This window comes from Ailuropoda melanoleuca, chromosome 18 (assembly GCF_002007445.2).
Source record: "Ailuropoda melanoleuca isolate Jingjing chromosome 18, ASM200744v2, whole genome shotgun sequence".
NCBI classification, from domain to species: Eukaryota; Metazoa; Chordata; class Mammalia; order Carnivora; family Ursidae; genus Ailuropoda; species Ailuropoda melanoleuca.
In genome coordinates this window covers 18,669,921-18,694,119 of record NC_048235.1, presented here as the reverse complement: position 1 = coordinate 18,694,119, position 24,199 = coordinate 18,669,921, and the positions used below count along the sequence as shown (strand labels likewise).

Below are 24,199 nucleotides of genomic sequence, written 5' to 3'. Positions count from 1 at the left end.
CTGGTCAGAACATAGGTCTCTTGAGAAGGGGTGGATGACAGGGTGAGGTAAGTATGTGTTGGTAAAATGATTCTGAGGACAATTAGAAACAGACCATAAAGCTTGAGTACATTGTGTTCAACAGGGGAATATGGCATGTTTGACAATAACTACGTTCTCTAGAAATTAAATACAAACGCTTTATAGAACATGTTCTTATTCCATCCTCAGAAAGAGAGATGTAAGACGATGTTCTACCACAAGGCAGTCTGGGTGACTAATTGCTCATCCTTTAATTGTTCTTACACCAACAGAAAGTTAAAATAGGACTGTTTGGGCGATGCCAAACAAATCACTTGCAGCTTTTTCTCATGGCAGGAAAGTGACAGCAAAAACACAACTGGTGACAGTACCCAAGGTAGATCTTTGTTCTTGTTTGTAGCCAGGATTCAGTATTTGATAGCTTACTGTTGGGGGAAATGTGTTAAGATGATTCATCTCTGAGCACCAGTAAAACCAAATGGGGCCCTTTGATAAGTGATTTTAAGCTCTGGTTTATGCTATGTAAAGGAGCTCCTCGCTACTCAGGACAGTACTAGCTTATGATTTATAAAAAACTAGCCTTTGTGTTGCATCTTCCAGGGAAGGTTTTACAGTGTAAGGAGATCTCCTGACCTGAATTTATTAATACTTAACAGTTCTTGTTTGACAGATAAAGGTGCTTAATTAAAATGAGACAAAAAAATAATGCTCCAAAGTAGAATTCTGTTGATGCTGAATTAAAAAATTGATCATCACAGAAAGCTTCAGTTCTTGTCTTTTATTCAACTATGAAAGAAAAGCTACTGTCAGAGTTTAGAATTCATATCTTTTTCATTAAGTATGGCCTCCTGAAGTCTAGTATTAAAAGCATCTTAAATGACCTAATCAAACATTTATTGTGAAAGGTGGATATTAATAAAAAGCAACCTTAATCACACATTAATCTTAATATAACATGCAAACATGTTTCAAAGTTCTTTTAAAAATATCCTTAGCTAAGTAGATGCTATGAATGAGCCCAGAATGGCTCTAAAGAATCAACTGGAAGAGAGTCTGGACACACACTATAGCTCAAGTATGATGTTTTTGTTTACTCTCTTTTCACATGGTCTTTGCACTAGTGTTAAGACACCAGCTAACAAGGAACAGTGTTTATTCTTGTTTAGAAAAAAGAAAACAAAGGTGTCAAGTGAAATGGGTACCAGCCAAACCAGAACACCTTACATGTTCACAAGGTTTTAAATTTGACCAACTCAACCTTTTTCTGCTTCATGTGTATTTCTACATATTCTGAGTTGTTAACACATTTGAGTAGATTTCAAGTTGCACTAATGTAGTGGTTTCTCAACTTTGAAAATAGTCTCACCTGTATTTCCCTAGACTATGAAAAGAAACTAATTCTTTGGTCAAACTTAGCATTGATTTCTCAAATAAATAATAATAGCTGGGAAAGCACTAAACATCTGACTTAGAGCCAAAGAAAAATACTCAAAATCCTTTGTTGTTTTATAATTGTCAATGTTGTGCCCAGTGTCCTCACTCTTCAACCAGCTGTCCTTCCCAAAAGGCTACGTTGTTAAAATTGATTTTCTCTAGACACAATTCTTTAGGCTACGGCATTCAGAAACCATGACCTAAATATCAGTAAATGGCTTTGCTTGCCAGTCATAAACAGACTTTGGTTGTAGCCTCATTTTCATTTATTTTTGTGAAGAAATCACAATGTGTTGAGATATTCCATTTTAAAATTTCTGTTGCTTTCCCAGTAGTTGGTATATTGTGATGAGCGCTCGGTATGGTTATGTCAACGTGTATTGTGTTTTTTAGCAGTTAGAGTGTCAGTGCTTGACACACACAGTATTTTATCTTACAATTTGGTTAAGATAATCCACATTCCAGTGTGCCTTCAAGGCACATCATTCAAAGTGCAGTTTTCTTGTTTTGACATAACGGATATGATCTGGTAACAGAAAAAATAATAAAATGTTGTTGTACAGATAGAATGCTCCAAATGCTTTCATATCTGCATCACTGATTTTGTAGCAGTCCAAAAAGCAATGTGAAATGATGACAAAGCCATACGCAGTTTCTGCAGTAGCTATTCAACCTTCCCAGTGTGGTGTGAAAGTAGCCACAGACAGTACAGAAATGATGAGTGTGGCTGCATTCCAATAAAACTTTACTTATGGACACTAAAATTTGAATTTCATAATTTTCACATCAGGAAGTATTATTCTTTTGATTTTTTTCCCCCCAAACATTTTAAAACCGTAAAAACCATTCTCATCTCACTGGCCATACGAAAACAGGCAACAGCCTGGTTTGGGCCTGTAGGTTATAGTTTGCTGACCCTTGCTCCAAGAGATTTAATAGAATATGGTGAGTCCAGAATTAATGGCTTGGGAACATTACAAAATTACCAGCCAAATATCTCATGTCCAAAAGCTAGATTTTTAAAGGTCATAATGTTCCTCTTATAGAAGTTATAAAATATTATTACTGCTTACAAGACAGAAACCAATATTGACACAAACTATGAAATTCAGCAACTATGTGGCTATTCAAAAGGGAATCTTTATAATCCCTATTTTTTTTAAGGAGGTGAAGATCAAAATAAGAAGAAACCAATTAGATTATCTGCTATATTGTGTCAGCTTTAAAAAGAAGCCACAGTAAGTCATATCAAATGCATTTACTTTGTCTTTCAGAATAAATGCATTCCTGGAAAAGAAATAAAAATCAGTTCTTAACAGCTAGTTGAGGTATTCATAAAAAATAAGCTGACAGTGTTGAAATGCAGAAGTCTTGATTAAGAGACTAATAATTAGCTACAGTTAAAGAAGTTATGGAGTTCTGTTCAGTTGCCCAAATTAAAAAAATAAAAATAAATATTTTTAAAACAAAATTACCAGTCATCAACATATATAAGAAAACATTTCTGAAGCCTTTATTTACAAAAGCTTTAAAAACAAATATTACCCTCTGTTTTGCAAATAACGTTTTGTTTAAAAAGGACCATCCAGTTACAGCATTGTAATATCATGAATAAAGAATGTACAAAGGAAACAAACCAATATGGCTAACATTTTAAGGTTTGCTAGTATTACTGATTGAAATGTAGATAACACACATCATAACTTGGAGTCTATCATTTCAGGGAAGAGTTAATAATGATTACCAAATGTCTTTCTACACATGCTCTGGTCTGGTCACATATTCTGCATGGCTAAATATTTCACAGTCTCTTTTGTCAATATATATAAAATAGATTGCAAAGATATACACAAAAAAATAAACAAGCATTACACTCCTCAGGTAATTTTAATTAGCTATATATATATAGCCATATATATACACACATATATGACTTTATATATAGAATATAGTTTTGTATTTTGTTGTTTTGCACCAAATCTCTCCATTATTTATCTTTGTAACCACTATGAAAGCACAATTTTTTCCTGTAATTTAATTTGGTATAAAATATACCTAAAGATTTGCTGTCTTTGGACGTTAATGAAATTGATTTGTGGAATCAACAAAGCAAGAGCATCGGAAGTATGGCTATAAAATTTTTAAAAAATTAAAAATAAGGGTAAACAGTGACAGAATAAAAAGAAGCAGATCAAGGGGGAAGTGTGCGATCATAAAATAACTGCGGCTTCAATTATCTTGGATGCCATTTTCCTGGCAGACATTAAACATCCAATCACAAGGGATTTTTCCTGAAGGGTGTAAAGCTGGTTTGAAAAATTCTTCAGTCACAGAGCAGCCTACACATGCCAATGAGAAACTGACAGACACTAGATGTGCTTGGAAGATTAAACACTACGTACAGAAACAGCAGTTACTAAGCTTCTCAGTAGTTTTTTGTCTTTTTTTTTTTTTTGTAGTCTTGCTGAATCAACCGTTTGCACAATGCATGTGCTATTTCCGTGGGTCAAAAAACAAGTAAATACTGTATAAAGTTGGCAGATGGTCATTTTTCCAGCTAAGAGCAAGAAAAGCCAAAATTTCTGATAAAACAGAGGATTTGAGTCAGAATCATTCTCTAAAGTGCAAAATTGATGGTCCACAATCTCAAATAGCTAAAACTCCTGCAGAATGGAAGGGAGACATGAAATAGGGAAATAAATTACAGTCAGTGCTAGTTAATTTAGGAAGGGGGAAAAACAAACCAAGCCCAAGCAGGTAAAGTTTATCAAAATATTCAGTATGATGCAGCTTTCCCCACTCTGTCACACATGCCTGCTAACAAGTATATTAAGGCCAAATTTAACCTGAATGCTTTTCTATTTATTAAGATCTGAGATAGGAATGGTCATACTAGTACTGAAAGGCAGAAAATAAAATGGGCTATGAAAGAAAAAAAATAGTATTATCTATTGTTCAAGGGATTCAACCAGAGATAAAACCTATATACAAGCTGTGTGTAGCTCAAATAAAAATAAAAGGACTATTTCATGTCATGACTGCTTGTTGGCTTCCTCTTCATATGCATTCCCTGTGCCATTCTGCACATAGGATGAACCAGAACCAAGGCCATACAAATGACCACAATATTTGGCATCATCAATATGATCTTCAAAGAACATCTAAAAAGGAATTTTGGGGGGAAAAAAAAAAGATAATTTTAACCAAAAGGTACCACTGGTAACTTACATTTCAGCAACGTAAGTACTGACTGTTCATTAACTAAAATGACAGCTCTTTTCTATGGTGCTCCTTTGAGGCCACACATTTTAAATTCAATGAGTAAGACTAATGTTTTCAAGAAGTACAGAGCTCAAGAGAAACCAAAGAAAAAGATTACAAAAAAAATGTATAAACACGTGTCTTTCCTAGTAACATTTAGATCAATTTTATGAGAGTTTGTAATCATGGAAAAATGGCAGGCATTTTTATTCCATTAATGTAATAACAACACTCAATGGTGAAAATGAATATTGTCAATAATGGGAGAAAAAAGTTTAGGCTTATAAGTAGCCTTGAGTCTACATGCAAGGCTGAGTTAGCTGAAAACAATCAAACCCTAAACACGTTCTGGACAGTAAAATCTGAACATTCACACTAGGTTACTATTCTTGAAGAAGCCAAGGAATATAAAGATAACAAATAGTAGCAGAGAATCCACCATTAATTGAACCATTAAGGTATTTTTTTAAAATGCAAAGCTAAAAATCCAAAAGATTGTTTTAATTCTCTAGCGTAGCATTGGAAAGAAGTACAAAACAAAGTATTTACTTGTCATGAATAGACAGTCCAAATCGCTTCTGAATCAATACTTGGCAAAACAACTATTATTACAATTGCTACAGAAGTTTTAAATTTCCAGATAGTTCTCAGTCAATTCTTGAGTGTCTAAGAGGATGTACTCAAAAGAATTCTAGTTATTTTGCAAAAAGGAAAACTTTCTTTTCTTTACATTTAAATTACAGTGAGGTAAACCTGCATCTATCACTCCATTCTGAGCTAGAAGGAGACTTGGGTTCATTCAATTCCACTCTTCTATACCTAGCTTTATAGTCAGTACTGCCTTTTACCACTAAAGGGGCTCTGCTCAGTACGATTTTTGATTCAACAACTACTTCAGATTTACTTAACCACTTGAGGATTCAGACTTAGTAAGACTCAATCTACTAAAAGCACTATATAAGCACTACTCTACAAACCCTCAAAGTGCTGCAAAATGGCATGAGCAAATGGTGTTTTACCAGCAGTTTAATGCCTACAAGAAGACAATGCCAGGGAAACCTAACATGTAGGTTCCTTGGCTCGGCAGCAGCAGCACTGATGGGATCTACAGAAAGAGTTCTGGAGTTCTCCCGCTAGTAATGTGTGTGTGTCCTTGGATAGAAGCTACTAGCCTCTGCCTTCAGTTTTCTAATCTAAGAAATAGGATGGTTGGACCTACATGATTCCTAAGGTAGTTTAAACTGTTTCATTTTTCAGTCTATGAAGAAATCATTTTTTCACCGCCCTCTGAACTACATTTCAAGAGGACTTATTTTTGAACACTCTAATTCAAGTGTGTTGGACAGAGCCTACATGCATCTCTAACCGGATCTTCATTTAATGAGCATTTATTGCCCAAAAACTTTGCCGTTAGATTTTTAATGTTCTCAACCTAACAACCAACTGAGAAAAAGGCACTGATGTCTTCATACTTCTCTCATTTTGAAAAAGGCCATTCCTGTGAGCAATGAATCAGATCCCGCTTGATGCTGTGGTCCTATCCGTTCCAGCTCTAACTGTTCAGCAACTTCCTGTAAACCACCCTAGAAGAAAGAAAACCTGCCTGTCAACACAGAAACAGTACAATGCCCAAATTCACAAGTTACATAACTTAGACACTGACCAAAATATAAGTGGACTTTAGCACGTAAAGATGGACCTTATGAAGATCAGAAGAAAAAAGAATGTGTATTACAAATCAAAGTATTTGTTGAATATGGGAGAAGTTTATAATTTAGTAGAAAATGAGATCCTAATTGGAAAAATTTATCTTCATCATATGCTTTAAGGCATGTGACAGGCAAACAACATTCCTAAAGATCTGGGGGAAGCAGATCCTATACAAGGGAACCAAGTGTACAGGGGAACATTTATCAAGTACATTTAGTCAATCCGTCCATCAATATAAAAATGACCATCGGCAGTTCCTCCCAAACTTTCCTAAGGTTCTCACCAATCCATTTCCAAGTAGTTTATCTAAATACTTTGTACAAAGCAAAGCTATTATGACTAACCCAGTCCTTAAAAATCCACTAAGTGCTTAATTATGGCTTTGTTAAGAGAATGCTGTTTTAAGACTACAACTCTTTAGCAGGGTCTAAATATCTGCTTATGTTAATGTTGCCAGGCTTAAAAAAGAAAGGAGAGTGAAAGGAAGGAAGAGAAAAAGAATAAAAGAGAAAATAAAAAGGAAGGAAGAGAGGGAAGGAATAATGGGGGGAAATAGGTGAGTAAGGAAAGAAAGATCAGGACAGATTTCTCCCTAATTGTTAAGGCAAACTAGCCCCCCTCCGCTTCACAGCTTGAAACAGTGCTTTGCACAGGCAGCTCTTACTTCTGAGCTAAAAATAACATGAGGATTAGGTATCATTAGCAGCTGCTTAGGAGAGCAACAGAATAGAGGCATTCAGCATGGCTGACCACAGGTCAAAAAGCACCTTTGTCATTAACCTAAATTTAACACAGCAGCTCACTCGGCATATTCAGAATATCTGGTGTACTTAGAAATTTTCCATTATCATACACATAGTGAGCAATAATTTGATCCTGTTTCTAAAATATGTCATTATAGAGACATGTCAGATTTTAAAAAGCACTTCCAAAGCCAGATTAAAACATCTAGGCCATGGATTCTCAGCACGTAATGCTTTCAGGGGTGGGCTAAGTTTCTATAGCAATAAGGCTATCCTACTGCAAGTTCACCTGAGTCACATGGAGAAGTCTCTTCAAATTGCACAAAGTGCTGCTGCTCTTAGTTGCTACAAACATAAGTAATCTTTCTTAAAAATTTCCCCAGTTATATGCCATATTCTGTAATAAGTAAGGCAAGCAAACTTTGGCCAAAAGACTACTTCTCTTCTGATTTTAAGTTCATCTGTCAAAAGCAAAGTTTCCTTATTCAACTCCTACACTGTTTCCTTCTGCTTAAAAGTAAAGCTCTTATTTTTTTTAAGATTTTATTTATTTGACAGAGATAGAGACAGCCAGCGAGAGAGGGAACACAAGCAGGGGGAGTGGGAGAGGAAGAAGCAGGCTCCCAGCAGAGGAGCCTGATGTGGGGCTCGATCCCGGAACGCCGGGATCACACCCTGAACCAAAGGCAGACGCTTAACAACTGAGCCACCCAAGCGCCCCAAAAGTAAAGCTCTTTAGGTTTTACCATCTCCTAAAAGTATAACTTTATCTGCACCTCTAAAAACCTGGTAAGAAAATGTGATTAACCTATTGCAGGTTCTACCAAGCGGCCACTTTACCTAAATGTGCTTTTTAGTTACAGCTTAAATACAAACAAAGCTGGGAAAAAAGATAAAGCCCTTCTATTCCTTGGGAGTCTGTGCCACCACATGAATTCGTTTTCAAAACAAAGGAGAACTTCACTTATTAAATGTTCCTTCTGAAAGAACTCATGTTCAGAAGTAACATTATTACACATGCATTCAGCAGTGTCAGAATGCAACCTACTGTCTAGACAGGACCTACACATTCACAGTTGCACTAACATCTTGACATCTTTTGGTCCAGGAAAAAAAAAATCTTTTAGCCATGTAAATTAATCCTAGGAACACGATCTATGACTAGAACCCACAAAATAATTTTTCTCCAAGCTGAAGGGAAAACTCTGTTTGCTACATTACTGACTACACTGCTGGCCACCTCAGGTTTTATCTTGCATGGGTAGGTTGTACGCATGTCGGGCAGCGTGTACTCGCAGTGCAAGGGAGCCTCGCTAGTCCTCACCTTTTTGTGCAGGTTTATGACTTTCAATCTGGGAATGTTGAAAATGATTCTTGGTTTGAATTCTGTTGAAAACTTATTCTGCCAATATACACTGAAACTTTGAAAAAGGATTTCCCACAAATTATTTATGTGGCAAAAAGAATCAAATGACCAGATAATGTAATTGCATTTAATATAAAACTTAAAATATGGCTTAAAACAATATCCCAGGCTAAAATTTTATTTCTCAGTCACTCAGTCTAAATAGTGTGTGGATTACAAACAGCCACTTAAAAAAGCCTTACTTTGAGATTTTTGCAGCTCTTCATGAGGTACTTCACATCATAAATGACAGGAAAAAATAATCGAAGGATCTCAAAGAAGTCAAGTTCTTCTTCAGGCAAGTTAGAGTTGGTCAGGATTTTGATTAAATAGCCAAAGTCATAACCACTACAAAAGGGTTAAATATAGAACAGAGACATATAAATACCATAGAGATGAAAAAATAATTTCTTTTTCTGATACAAATTTTAAGTAAGCCACAACTGCAGGTCAAAAAAGGAATCAACCCCCTCTCGCCACCCCCCAAAAAAAGCACACAAGAAGAGAGAAAACAGACATGTTTCTAATAATGGGAAAATGCCATCATCTTACCAACAGTGATCCGAACTTGTCACTATCATTCAGAGATAGCAGCATACAGATCTATACTAGCATCTCAAGCCTGCAGTCACTAACTACTATTTTGCTGATCTCTAAAGGAAGAACTCTTTAAAAAGTATCAAACTATCCACAGATGTCTCAAAAACTTTTAAATAACTATGGAAATGGAAAAATAAATATGAATGGAAACGTGGCTAAAGATGTCAAAAGGCAGCAGAATTGGCAAAAATAATACAACTCTTCCCATATTTTATTTTATTTTTTTAAGAGATTTTATTTATTTGACAGAAAGAGAGACAGCCAGGAGAGAGGGAACACAAGCAGGGGGAGTGGGAGAGGAAGAAGCAGGCTCATAGCCGAGGAACCTGTAGTGGGGCTCGATCCCAGAACCCCGGGATCATGCCCTGAGCCGAAGGCAGACACTTAACAATGGAGCCACCCAGGCGCCCCCAACTCTTCCCATATTTTAGAGGGGTCATATGCTTCAAAACCCAGAGCGGGGCGCCTCGGTGGTTCAGTCAGTTAAGTGTCCGCCACTTGATCTTGGCTCAGGTCACGATCTCAGGATCATGAGTTCAAGCCCCACGTTGCTGGGCTCCACACAGGGCGTGGAGCCTACTTAAAAATTAAAAACAAAAAAACAGAAAACCAAGGAGTAATTCCCTAATGGAAGTATTTTCATTTCCTTAAATGATTTTATCAGTCATTCTCTTCCCTCAAAATTCTGTTCCTATCTCATATGGCTCCTCAAGACATATTAATGGAAATGCCGCACATGGAAGAAACAGAAGTAATAAACATTGAGAACTATCCAGAGAATAAAATATCAACTCCCACACTTTCAAATCAAGATCTCCTATCTTTATTGCTGGGTTTTTTCCATAGCTTTGTATGTCCCCACATTCCTATGCCATAATTACACACCCTTTTTTCCCTGTCTACCTTTCCTTCAAGGACAAGATGCCATCCATCCCTGAAGAGTTTAGCTCCCACTGATTTCTTATACAAGCTGTTTTCTTGTACTTCCCTTTAATGCATTATTGTTTTCTCCACTAGTCTAGTGGGAACCACATTTTAAAAAATATCTTAAAATCTTTTACTTCACAAAGCTGGAACTCAGTACGTATTTGGTAAGAAGTGGTATTAACATATCTTTTGGGGGGATACAAATAAAATTTCTATTTAATGTTCAGAATTACTTCTAATTTTAAAAAGAAAAAAAAGAAGCTTTACCATTGAAGACCATTAAGGAATACCAAGGGTAAGCAATTAAAGGCAAAAACCTTTCAATTTCTGGTAATTGGCAGGGAAATGACTGCTATTTAACTAAACAGAAGTCAATACAGCATTTGCTTACTACTAGTAAAAGACTGTACAAGAATTTAGGATTCCTAAGTTTCTTAAACTAGTCTTTATCTCCTAAAATAGGTTAGAATAGGATGAAAATATTTAATGACATTTAGAATAAAATCTTAACATATCTTGACAAATACTGGAGTCTAACTTAGACTCTACACTCTAAGGAGACATGAACCCTTTGTTTTTGTTAATCTTAATATCCCCAATGCCTAGCACGTAGTATTTGCTCAGAGTATTTTTCGAATGAAAGAATGTCATATACAGCAAAAGGACAGGATGATGTTTTCTAGTCATGACCAGGAAAGTCAAAAAACAAACAAATGAACAAAAAAACTGACAACATTCCTCAAGTTAACAGAGACTTCAGTCTTGTCTCCTGAGGTATAGGCTCAAATGGAGAACAGAAAGCAAAGATGACAGGTGACAATTAGTATGTTCAATACCTCCAACTCAAAAATTACTGCTTAGTATTACATAAGAGTTTGCAATAGGAAGAGTCCTTCACTATAATCATTCCAGAGGCCAGAGTTGGAAATTCTAAAGCATGCAGGAGACTCTATTTTTTTAAAAATGTGTGAAATGGACCCAATATAAGAACATTTAATAGAAGGCCAAATAAAATAATTCCCAATGCCACTTTTAGTCCCTGTGCTTCCAGTTTTAGTTTACCTCAATAGAAAAACTCTTATTTGGAAGTCTATTTTTACAAAAGGGAACTAATTCCCCTTCTAGAAATTCTCTTTAACAATCCAGTTTTATTTTATAATAAGAATTAAAAATGACCATTTATTTTATTGAGAATTTACTGTGTGTAAAACCTTTTACTAAAATGCTCTAAATATATTATTGGCCATTAAAATAAGACATTTTCCTAAGTAATGCCTACCTGATCACTCTTCTTAAAAAAAAAAAAAATCCACCACCCCCACCCACCCTAACATCCTCTTTGCTATTTTTTTCTCCACAGCATTTATCAACATCTAACAAACAACAATATAAATTTCATCCTTAAAAAAAAAATTGCCTACTTCCACCAGAATATAAACTTCATGAGGATGAGGATTTTAGTCTGTTTTGTTCACAGCTTAATTCCTAGAATTGTACACCAGAGTGCTTGGCATTGGTAGGTATTACATGAATATTTTCTTAACGAATGAATGGTATCATTCTAAAGCTCAGAAATGTTAAATAACCCTTGGTAACACTGATTCCAAATGGCACTGCTGGATTTAAACCAAGATCTACTTTGTCAGCCTAACTCTTTCCACTATGCAATACGGTCTCTCTCACTGGCTAAATATGAAACACGTATCTTTAGATTAACCCGTAAGTAGACCAACATTAGCTTCTTGAGAGGCGACTGCTATGTGGCAGCCAGTTCCTTGTAGAAATAACCCTGAAAGTACTAAAACAGTGACCCACACCAAGTGTGAAGCTGCTGGGAAATGGAAACACAAATGCTATTTTCAGTGCAATCTTTTTACCTATGAAATGATAACCATTTGACCCCTTCGCAGAGGACCACACCCGATGTCATAAGAAGTTCTGCAAAGTACTGGGTCTCAATTCCTTCCTCCTCATGTTTTTTAAACTGGATGCCGGATGTTGTTAGTAGCTCTATAGAGTCCTGGGCATACATGTCCTCCCTGGCAGGAGAAAAAGAAAGACAACCTTCAAAAGTGCTGTACTTCAAACAAACTGTTTTTCTCTCACTCAAATCTATAACCTACAGTGCCAGAAACAACAAGAGGACTGGCTTGGGTCCGATCATTCCAATGCTTCACATATAGGAAGGAAAATACAATTTAAATATACAATTATTTTAGAAAAGCGTTCAGTAAATTATCTTTCAAAACATTCTACGGGGGCGATTTTAATCTTTACTACCGATTGAATTTCATTAGCCTTTCACAAGTTAAATATATTTAACTGAGTTTGGACAAACGGTCTTCTACTCCCCAGGGGCTACCACCACAAAGTGAAAGACATATTCTTTTCAGGGGCTTTCAGTCTCAACAGCCTTTTTATTGCTGCCAGATGGAGCTGTAGCCACAGGGCTAACAGCCTATATCCATCTCCCATGCTCCCAACAGCACCAGGAAAGATACCAAAAGGAAAACATCTGATGTAGCTCGGTTAAAACTACATTCCATCCTAAAGAAAAAGGAGTTTCCTCCTCTCACTAATAATAAGCCTTTCAAATTGCTCCAATAACCAGTAAAATGTTTAAAGACTTTGCTATAATTGCAATAATTTCTTCTAACAATCTTAATCTGAGAAAATCACCTCCCAAAAGTCAAGCCAGGAAATCTGAATATAAACCAATCCTTCAAGATTTTACTTAAGCCAAAAAGAAAGCCTTAATTTCTAAGCACAAACACAGAGGTATCCAAAATGTTAAATTAATTTAAAAAAGGATCAAAACAAAGGTGTAGGTTTCTGAGAATACATGAAAAGTATTTTGTGCATTGCCCACTGGATATTTTTTAATTTACTTTTTAAATTGCAAGAACACTAGTTTCTACCACTTAGCAAAAGAAAATTCTATTAAAAGCTTTAACAAAACTAATTAAACCAAAAGAAACATTACATTTAGGTGAAAAAGTATTCTTATGGTCTATTCTCTGGAAATCAGTCTGCTTCTAAATGTCTTTGAAAAATAACAAAACATAAAGTTGTATGGTGCCAGATGGTAAATACACTTATTGTGGTGAGAACTGCACAACGTACAAAATTGTTAAACCACTATGTTACGCACCTGAAACTAATATAACGTATGTGAACTATACCTTAATATAAAAATTTAAAAAACAAAAACTAGCCACTGGAACAGTTAAAAAAACAGAGGGGAACTGCAATCATCACTTTAGGTCAAAATTTCCCCCAGGAAAACCCTTTAGGAAGGATATCTGAATAAATCTACTACAAGTTTCTTTCGTTAAACAACAGATATCAGTGGTCTTATTACACTAAAAATATGTAATTTAAACAATTAAAATCTCACTCATCAGATTCTGACACTCACATTGAGAGGCATATGTTAGCAAATTATAACCAACCCAAATCTTAAGATTCTTTCTCTAGGATCACATTATTCTGGGCCATATGCTCACTTCATCTTTATTTTAGTACACTCTATCAGAATGTAAGCTTCAAGAGGCCAGTGACTTTTGGGACGCCTGGGTAGCGCAGTCGTTAAGCGTCTGTCTTCGGCTCAGGGCATGATCCCAGCATTCTGGGATCGAGCCCCACATCAGCCTTCTCCGCTAGGAGCCTGCTTCTTCCTCTCCCACTCCCCCTGCTTGTGTTCCCTCTCTCGCTGGCTGTCTGTCAAATAAATAAATAAAATCTTAAAAAAAAAAAAAAGAGGGCAATGACTTTTGTCTCTTTTGTTTAATGTCTATCACCACATCAAAAAACATGTGAAGTGGAACAGTGAGTGTTGCACTATTTAAATCAGAATTTCCCAAACTCGCCCCATGTCAGCAATCATCCAGAGAGCTTACCAAAAATATGGATTCCCAGGTCCTAAACCTAGACCTATTGAATCACAATATCCAGAAGATATTGTAAGTACTTCAGGTATTTAATGATCAACAAGTCTGGTTTAAAAAAAAATGTATAAAATTACTCCTTTCTCTTTTTTTGTGTATAGTTCACATAACTCAATGCAGATTAAGCTAATGTACTATCATTTAAATTTCTTTGGAGTAAATATTTTAAAATTTGGAACCAATTCCATGCTTTATAATGTCCAACTCTTTCGAAGAGAAAGCTGAAAGCTTCATACAGGTAGGCTAATCAATCTCTAAATACGATGAAGAAAATTTCCTGTTAGTAAGGGAAACTCCACAATTGTTACAATTCAATTCTCCAAATCAATAGACTGTCCTGTTCCCACGGTATCCATTTCAAGTTTTGAAATCATTCCTCATCTTCAAAAATCCTAGTACATGTAGGAATATATTAAAGGATGCAAATCTCAAAAAAGTAGTCAAAACATTTTAGTCAAAAATGTAAGGACTGCTGCAGGTGCAGGGATTGGATTACTGATTAGAACAATCTGTTCAGAACAGCCATGAACAGTAACGCGACTGCTACTAGCACTAATCAACTACTGAAGTTTAAGGTGGCAAAATATCCAGGTATAATAACTGAAAAGGAGTAAAAGCCACGTAGAAATCCCTAAAAAAGGTTTTCCCAAAAAGCAGAGATACAAGGCTACTCATCTCAAACTATATCCTATAAACAGAAACTAACTTAACTAGGTATGTTAAATCCAATAAATATATTTTTTCACCCTCCATGTCCAACATGGGGCTTGAACTCATAACTCCAAGATCGGGAGTTGCACGCTCTATGGACTGAGCTAGCCAGGCGCCCCTACTTTTTGACCTACCGACAAGTATAAACTTAGCCCACTACACAAATTCACATTTTTAAACACAGCAGATTAAAGATTTTACAATTTGGAAACGCTTTCCAACCTCAATCCATCCCTAGCTCACCACACATTTTACACATTTTATATATTTTAAAACATCCACCCTATATATTTAAGTTTATGCTTAAAAATCATGAGCAAAGGCAAACCAGAATACAGACTGTCACAAATGCACAAATGGTCACTAAACTTAATATTTAATGAACTCAAACCAAGAACACATAAGGTGCTCGAAAAATCTGCAAAGACTATGAAAGACAACGTGAACAGCCTGCAACTCCATACCTGACAACTGCTTTTTAGCCTTCAACTGCCTGTGCATTATCCATAGAACAAAATCAAACCCACCCTTTGATTCTGCTGTCCTTTCCACTTACGGTCCTCCCTGTATCTCCTCTCCTCGCCATTTTCCTTAAATGAATTATCAGCTTCCTTTCTGTGACCACGGAACCCACAATCTCCTATAATCTCTATTACACTATTAAAATGATTCTCTCAAATACTAATTACTGCAATCATCAAACTGATATTTTAGAAATTCGTTCTCCTCTCCTTTGAGATAGCTTTCTTCTGCACAGCTCATCAATATTCTACTTCAATTTTCATTTTACATATCAACTCCAAATTCAGTTTAGAGAGAACTCCTATACATTGATCATTATCTAACAAATCTAATTTTTGGACTTTGGCAATGGAGAGCAGACAGAAATGTTACAGGAACACTAAGTTATAAAGACCAGGACCAACTTTCCTCAACACTATATCCCTAGCAACTAACACAGCTGCTGACACATTCTAGGCACCCAATAAAAAAATCAATTTTCATCTTTCTTCAAAATATCCAAGATTCTATTCATGGAATTCTGTCTTCATATTAGATAGTCCCAGTTTTATCTTCCACTTAAATAGTATATTCTACTATATCCTTCTCTTTAAAAACACTTCTTAGACATTAACATTAGTATAAATGGTAGCAAAACCTGGTAACAAGTAGCCCTCTCTGTATAAGAAAAAAATGTCTTTCAAAGATTGTAATAATAAGGCAGTTGTTATTATAACAAAGATGTTTCTAGAAAAGGAAAATGTCAATTTTACCAAAATGGAGACATGGATGGGTCACCTCCTACTCATGTATTTACATCACAACAGTATCTCAGTTAAAACTGATCAACTTGGGAAAAAGGTTATCATCGGTTTGAATAGAGAGGAGTACTTTACCCTTTACAAGGTGCTGGCGTACATTATGAAATCCAAGAAAGTAAAACAGAAAATGAGGCTAAACACAACGTAGTCATAAGCCATAGTACTGCACCACTGACAACACAACCTCTCTAAAATCATAAGCCCCGCTTTTTAGACTTATATGCTAAATATCACATTACTGTACAGAGAATGGGAGGTTCTTACATTGGCACTACTATTAATTGTCCCACAGCTTCTTTAACTATTTTTTGAACCAGATGTAAGATCATATTACACAAGTACAAGCTGTCAAATAGAAGGACACTGCAATATTGTAACTTCATTAGAATGAACATTTCCCCACCTTAGAGTCAGTTTGTAAACAATCTGCCCACACCCGAAAACACTCCAAACTTCCCTACACTATCAAGACAACAAGTAAGGAAACTGGGATTCAACCTTGGGCTTAAGTTAGAATTTAGATTCTGAATGGTTTCTGAAAGAAATACCAAGTTCAAGGGTACCATTACCTCTCCTATGTATAAGTTACAAGAGGTTCTGTGGGCTGATGAGGGACTGTAACTATAATATAACTATTATATAATTATATTGATTTGACAGGAAAATGCACCCAGGTTTTCAAGAAATGTCTTACTGCCCTTGACATGTAATCTATTCAGAAACTGGAGTTTGACTATAATAAAAATCTCTTCACAAGAAGGATAATTACTATAACAAAGACGTATTTATTTCAAACTGCACACAAAGTTTGAAAATAAAACTAATGTAAGGTTATTTTTTTCTATTAAGAAGTGTTTTCAATACCCAAAGTTTCTCAGATTCCAAAAAAAGTGGCAGTCATACTTTTCAAACAGTATCTTTAAAATTCAAAGTATTTGAATATAAAGTCTTCTTTATCCTAGTTCTTTTGTCCCATTAGAAGAAATCTAGTCTTTTGAAATTTTAGGTTTTAAATATTTCTAGGATAACTGTGCCAAATTCAGTTAACATTTCATTCACCATACTTGAGGGAAATCAATTCCTAAAATTAAGCTAAAAAAAGTTTGGGTTATATTTATTTCCCACTTACGTCAAATTAAATTTAAAATTAAACTGCCAAGTTGAAGTTCCTGGAGGATATTCTCCTTGTTCATTCATAAATGTCAGTCCTAGCTGAATTATCTTTAACAAGTCTACATTACATCGCAATAGTTGGTACTGATAGTCAGCATTGCTCCTGAATTCTCCAATAGGTCTTGCAACCACACCTGGAAACTCGGTGTCCTGTAAAATAGTTTTAAGATTCGTTATTTACTAAGTGATCAAAACCATAATCCACAAATTCTTAGAATAAATAATTTTTGGTTCAAGTCTAAGAGTTCTGTTATAGATAATATTCTACACATTCATATTCAAATACAATTACCTTTTAACTATGAAGAGCATTACTTTTTAGGACCACAAAATAAAACTCTACAAACTTAATGACTTTTTCTTATTTTAAATAATGTGTCAGTAAAAAATTATTATGTATAAGATACGAATGATAAATGCACCAAGTACTCTATTCCCCAGGAAGAGAAAAAAAATCATAAATTCATGTTTCTCAAGGGGTATGTGAAACTATGCTCACAGAATGCTAGTGTTAAAACAAATGAAGAACTGATTAAAAAGAACGGAAAACACATACTTTCCAATCATTTCTCTGAGACAAGGTCTGTCTAAACATCAAAGCCCTCTTAATTTCTTGGGCTAAAACAGCACTCTATCAATTAGGTTATCCATGCACACTTGAATATTCTTATTTTCACCAGTCAACCTGCCCCTCCCCACAGAAGCACATTTATTTATTTGCATTAAAAATACTGAGGAAATTAACTGTATCACTTTAATTTTAAAATTCAAACTGGGAAGCTGAGAACAAAATCTGAATACCAAATCACAATGAAACAGTAAAGAAATTAAAACTCTAAATTCAGTCCAACTCAACAACCACTTTACTGGATATTTTGTGTCATGCTGGGTGTGCTGTGGGAGAGAAAGGATGACTAAGACACTATCCCCTTGCTTCGCGGAACTTACAATCTGGAAAACAGTACAGTAACTATAACAGATGTACAAAGTACAGCAGGTAAAGCAGCAAAGTAATTAAATGAATAGATGGTCTAGGTAAATTGAATATTAAATGCAAAAGCAGAGATGCTTAACAGCACACTGTGTTCATGGAGCTCCAATGATGATTAAAACAAACAACAAAAAAACTGCAGATCAACAATGTTCCACCGGGAGATCTGATTTTTTTTGAGAAAGACATGCAGGAACTCCCTAGCTTTTGTGTGCTCATCTGGTATTATCAGTTAAGCCTTAAGTGTTGCTGGGAGCTGACCTGGCGCCCACAGATAGTTCACATGTTTTTCTGTTGTTATGAAGTTTCACACTTCAACATCAGACAAGACCACTCTGTAATCATAACTGAACATAGACAAAAACATAAACTTTGTCCAAATCACAAAAATGACCAAACATCCTTCTATCTTGGCTAACGTAAGTAACCGCTGCTTCTTTATAGCTTTAGTCTCACTCTAGTCTTCTCTCATTCTAGTTAACTTATTAAGATATCCTGTAATAAAATTACTCCAGCTTCTCAACAGTATCCAATTCAGAGCAAGGCACTGACTCCTTAATCCCTCCCTAAAACCACCTGACAGAAGCCCAAATCCTACAAGTCCTTCCTAACTCTCTTACGCAAATGCCCCATGTTCCAGTGGTGTGCATTTTCCCTCAATGCAATGAGTAATAAACCCAATTTGTCACATTGCAGGAGTGGTGGTCTCTGGCTGGAGGACACTGACAAAATTTTCTTTTTATGATTGAATTAATCTCTACAATATTAACCAGATGGATTGAATTCAAGACTTTTAAAATCCCTCTTCCTCTTTTATAAGAAGCATCTTAAGGATTTGATGATAGGCATACCATAGCAACGTAATTATATTTTCTGATAACTTGACGAATTTTCTTCATCTCTTCATCCAGGTTGCAAGCCCAAACTTCACAAATTCTTTGGCTATGATCTACAGTTGCTGCTGGCATAGTGAGGGCACAAGAAGTCTAGATGCCAAGCATCAAAATGTTATACTTGATTGAAGATTTGTTTGTTTCATAAAATACTTTATCCTTTATTTTTGTACCTGTCAAAATAAAAACCAGTGGTATCAGAAATATGAATCATAGAAGAAATGAGTTGACACAAACCTAAAAGATTGTTTATTCAAAGTCCTTGATATGTAAGAAAATCAGTTTGGGAAATGACTTGTCTAAAGTCACACAGCTAATCAGTAGGAAAAAAAGGACTGCAACATAGGTTTTCTGGTCCTAATATCAGTGTTAAGTAAAAACAGTATTTTTTATGTGTACATACTAATCATTTTTAAAAAACTTAAAGATTGCTCTGAATTCAACTCACTCTCTGAATTAAACTTTATAAAGACATCTATTTCCACATAGAAAATCAAGAGTTAAATAGTGATATAACATGATGGGATCAGATGTTATTAGGACAAAGGTAATGTTTGCTTTTAGCCATTAACAGAACATTCAAAATCTGATTTGATTACAAAATCTATTTTAGTGGCATTTATTCAAGTCAGATTAGAAGGGACTTTTTAGGAAACCGACAACAAAAAAAGAAAACAAAAATAGCTCTTTCTGAAAAATAAGGAACAGCCACAGAAACTGTTTAAATGTCCATAACTGCAGGAGGGAGAAAGAAAGGAGGCAATACGGTGTATGCATTTCAAACGGTTTCTAATTTCCTAAAAACCTGAGCATAAACACAAATCTGTTGTTTCTGGTCCATAAACAGAGTATCATGCCACATAAAGAGTACAGACCAACATTTTGATTCTTGGACAGAAAAATTCCAAATCCTCCTTCATTTTTCACATAAGTGTGAAACAATCCTAACAAACAAGGGTAAACAAGGTAATTATGATATCCCCCAAACACTTCAGTCACAAATGTAATCTCCAGTCCTCTAAGAACAGAAACCGAAAATCTAGGAAACCCCTCCTTTATTAACGTCCCCACTCCACTAAACACACACACACACACACACACACACACACACACACACACACAACTTTAGAAAGACCCGGTAGCTTAACATTGCTTTTTCCACCTCCCTCTCTACTACAATTCCAGAAGTCCCGACTCGGCACCAGAGGCCTTCTCATTACTGGAGATACAATCTCCGTACTGCAGGCTCCCAAAGAAACGAAGACAGCACAGAGCCACTCAAATCATAGATAACTCTCTTCTCTGGCAGAGAGCCAGCGTGAAGGGGCTTGATAACCATTTACTGGAGCCAGACTGACTCCCAACCACTGCTGCAACAAATACGAGGAGCAGAGGATCTAGGCCACCGCCCTCCACTCCTAATTTCCGTCCAACAACGTCGAAGCCCCAGGTACAAAGCCTTTACGTCATCATCCCGCGCCACCCCCTTGACATACCCTCAGCCCGTTACCCTGCCCCCCTCCACCCGCCGCCTAGCTCTTTCCTTCGCCAGCCGCGTTCCAGCTGGCGCCATCGCTCACCCTCTAAGGTTGTTCGTTCCCGCCCCCTTTCTACTTCCCCAATCCGCCCCTCCCCCCCGGCAGACGCAAGATCTACTTGTGTCGCTGAGCTCGCGCTCCTCCTCCTCCTCCTCGCCATAGAGACAGCAACCAGCGGCGGTGGCGGTGGCGGTAGCGGCGGCAGCAGCGGGTGCCCCATAGACACCTCACGCCCAGCAAGGGGAAAAGAGGAGCCGGGGGCTGCGCCGCACCGTGCTGCGCCGTCGCTTCTCGCACGTCCTGGCGGGGGCGCTAGGTGATGACGCGACACGCAGAGGGGGCGGAGCACGCAGGTGACGGAAGCAGGGGTGGTGGAACGCTTGGCGGTCAGGCTGTCGCGGTGACTGGTTTGGGCGTCGGGGCCGTGAGGGTAGAGCTTCCCGTCCCGGGCAGCTACTTTCCTCTCTCTAGCTGCCCACGGTTACAGGGTTTCGCCCAGGACCTCAGGACCCCTCAGCCGGGCTTGCTTAGCGAAGACGCGGCCCCCCCGCCCTTGGGACCCGGGCGGCTCGGACTGCTCCTCCTGTCGCTGGGGAACCGCCGGGTTGAGCAGCAGGGAGAAGCAGGCCAGAGCCTTCTAGGGCCTCGGGCCCGGGGACCCGTGGAGGATGAGCTGGCTCTTTCCCCTAACCAAGAGCGCCTCCTCCTCCGCAGCTGGGTCCCCCGGTGGCCTCACCAGCCTCCAACAGCAGAAGCAGCGCCTCATAGAGTCCCTCCGGAATTCACACTCCAGGTGACTGGTCGTTGCCTCTCCGACCCGAGGAAAAAGTAGGGCGGGAGGGTGGGCTATTCATAGCCACACATAGCTCCTTAGGTCTACTGCCCGCCAGCTGCCTCCTTTTGACATACCTCCCTTCGTCTTGGGTCACACGCTTGCTCTTCTATCTCTGACCCATGTTCAGGATTTTCCTCCGGACCCTTTCTCTCTCCCTCTTGCCTCACCCCGGCTCAGCTCTTCCAGTTCTGACTTGTTCATCCCTCCTGACACATCAGTTCTGGCTGTAATCTGTTTTATGGTCTGTATCCAGTATCCTTTGCTTTGCTCTGCTTCCTCACTAGCCTTTCCCTTTGCCCACCTGATTGCCACATTAGCAGAATTGTTAAAGTACTGTACTCGTCTAAAAAGAACTGTAAAGAGTAATCGCCAGGTTTCACAGAGTGTAAAATTTTGGAGGGGGGGGGGGAGAAAAAGCTGTTGTAACATTAAAGGAAAGAGAAGCCAAAGGTTTTATCAGCGAATTCTTTTTGGTTGGGAATGACATATTCAGTCTTCTTAAGTCTTTAAGGTTTACACGGTTCCAACAGCCTCCTCCCATTCTGGCAAACTACTAGTCTCTACATCTCACTTTATTATTCTTATTCCTACACCTAGGAATTGCCTTATATTCATATTAATCTATTGTCTTCTTATGAGTTGTTCATTTTCAGCATGGTCGGGTTAGAAATATGTTGCAATTCAAGTTATTTCAACTGTTTTTACCTAAACTTCAACCTTTTGTATTGCAAATCTTTGTGGTCTCTAATGGTTTCCAAAAATTTGAACTGCCTCCTTTATGGATTATGCAAATTTATTTACTTACCAGTGTCACAGCATCAATCAACCCTCTTTTCTAAATAGACTTTTCATGCAATTAAATAAATACATATTACGAGACAATAAAATTAATTCCTGTTGAATGAACTATTAGGGGCCGTTTTATCTTTTACTTTTAATAATTTTTCCCAAGCAAGTAAGTTACAGTATAGAATAGTTTGAAATAAATTATGTTGTTAAAAGAAAAATTCACTGCGAAGTTAATAGGGCTGAAACAAGGGCTGTTGCTGATTGAACTTCCGATGTTTCTTGATTCTTTGTCTCAATTCTGCTTGTTCAGAACTTTCAAAAGCTGAAAATTTATGGTATTTAACAGAGGAGTGGCATGCTATTTGTTTTATTGGTGGCTTTCTTTCTTGAAAATTAAGTTCACAGAGTTCTCCAAGTCAATCCTACTCTTCTTTTTTTTCACGTCAGTCTTATTCTAAATAGTGTTCTGTACTAACCTGTAAGAGCTACTCTTACAAGATATGCTTATAAGATAAGTTGACTCATTTTGAACAAGCATAACAAAAGTTTGTCTCCTTAGGAAGTATCAGCTTGGAAGATTGTTTATATACTGTACTAGTACTATTATAGCCAAAATATTTTTTAGAACCACACCTTTGGAATTAATTGCCTTTAAGCCTTTAGTATATTCTGTTAAATATTCTCACTGCTGGCAAATTTTTATTCTTTGAGATTGGAGTTGAACTTTTTAAATACTCTTAAAGCCTCTTCCTGCTAAGGTTAGTAAATAAGGGTAGTGACTGATTTGAAATTTCTGGTGTGTTTTTTTGGCCTCCCAAATAAGGTGACATTCTAAAACAAGAATTGCTAATCTAAGGAGTTCTGGAATTAGCTTAAGCTTTTAAGTTCTTTTATAAAAATACTTGTAGTTTTATTTTATTTAAATATTTAACATTTATAAACTATACTTGGATAATTTTGGAGACAATTGAATCATATAGTTTCAGTGTTCAAGGAATGGTACAATGCTAGAAATAAGTGTCATCCATCTATTGTTAAATCTGCCATTTGAACTCATGACATACATTTTAAAGCTAGCTGGTAAAAATGATATATTTGTACAGTATATGATAATATGTTGCTTGAATAATCAAATTTCAGTACTATAACTTAAAGTACTATAACTTAAAGATTATTGTGCAGTAAGACATTGTGATTGGTGATTTTGAAGGTGCATTCTTTTACAATGAATAATACAAAAACTTCTTAAATTATAAATATCAGTATCTTGTTGCATGGGGCCCACTTCCCTAATGTTTCATACTTTATCCCTTCTACAGATGTAAGGTCAACAGCTCTTTCTAAGCAAAGAAAGTATCCAACCTCTGCCCTCCTCATTAGCCCCATTCTCTCTTATACTTTACAACTCTTATCTTCTTTTTTTAACTCCATATAATTCAAAAAATTCCATTGTAGGAAATAGTCTGTTTGATTCCCTTCCTTAAATAAATGTAAACTCCTTTTCTAGTTACCTTAAGTAATTCTTGCCTCATCTTTATCAGGCGTCTCCTAAAGGTTAGCTGAATTTTATGTGTATTTCCTCATGTTAAGCTTACTGGTAAGGCAGGGCAAATGGGAAACTGTTATAGATGACAAACAGAAGTTTTAACCAAAGCATAATAATATGTCCACTATGAAAATGCAAGCTGGAAGTTATGTAGACTAGGCTCAAGTAATATATTCCACTTTCTGAATAACAGTCGTCACAGTATTCATTTTACCACTAACATTCGTGTCTTGGTGGGCAGGCATAGAATTTGTTCTGTTGTTCCTTCTACTTCCTAAAGAAGTTCACTCTGACGGACACTCTTGGTTTCCCACCCAAATCCATTTTCTCTGACTTCTTGAAAAAACACCAGT

At 36.8% G+C, this 24,199-nt stretch overlaps 2 protein-coding genes across 3 annotated transcripts in view; one reads left to right on the top strand and one right to left on the bottom strand.

Annotated features, from left to right (window-relative positions):
- Nucleotides 1–2,944: 2,944 nt before the first annotated feature.
- Nucleotides 2,945–20,935, bottom strand: CNOT7 (CCR4-NOT transcription complex subunit 7). Its single transcript, XM_002923794.4, has 7 exons — nucleotides 20,795–20,935; nucleotides 19,097–19,311; nucleotides 17,211–17,404; nucleotides 11,979–12,140; nucleotides 8,778–8,922; nucleotides 6,189–6,299; nucleotides 2,945–4,616 (listed from the first exon to the last, which is right to left on the bottom strand). Exons 2-7 carry the CDS (start codon nucleotides 19,211–19,213, stop codon nucleotides 4,488–4,490), a joined length of 858 nt encoding a protein of 285 aa, XP_002923840.1. The 5' UTR covers nucleotides 19,214–19,311; nucleotides 20,795–20,935; the 3' UTR covers nucleotides 2,945–4,487.
- Nucleotides 20,936–21,315: 380 nt separating this feature from the next.
- VPS37A (VPS37A subunit of ESCRT-I) overlaps nucleotides 21,316–24,199 on the top strand; it is a 48,473-nt gene continuing 45,589 nt past the window's right edge. For both annotated transcript variants that reach the window (XR_004621957.1, XM_002923793.4), the window contains exon 1: nucleotides 21,316–21,469. Coding sequence is in view for 1 of the 2 variants with exons in the window: in XM_002923793.4 (XP_002923839.1) it covers nucleotides 21,345–21,469 (125 nt within the window). In the remaining variant the exon portion in view is untranslated. The remainder of the gene's footprint in view (nucleotides 21,470–24,199) is intronic.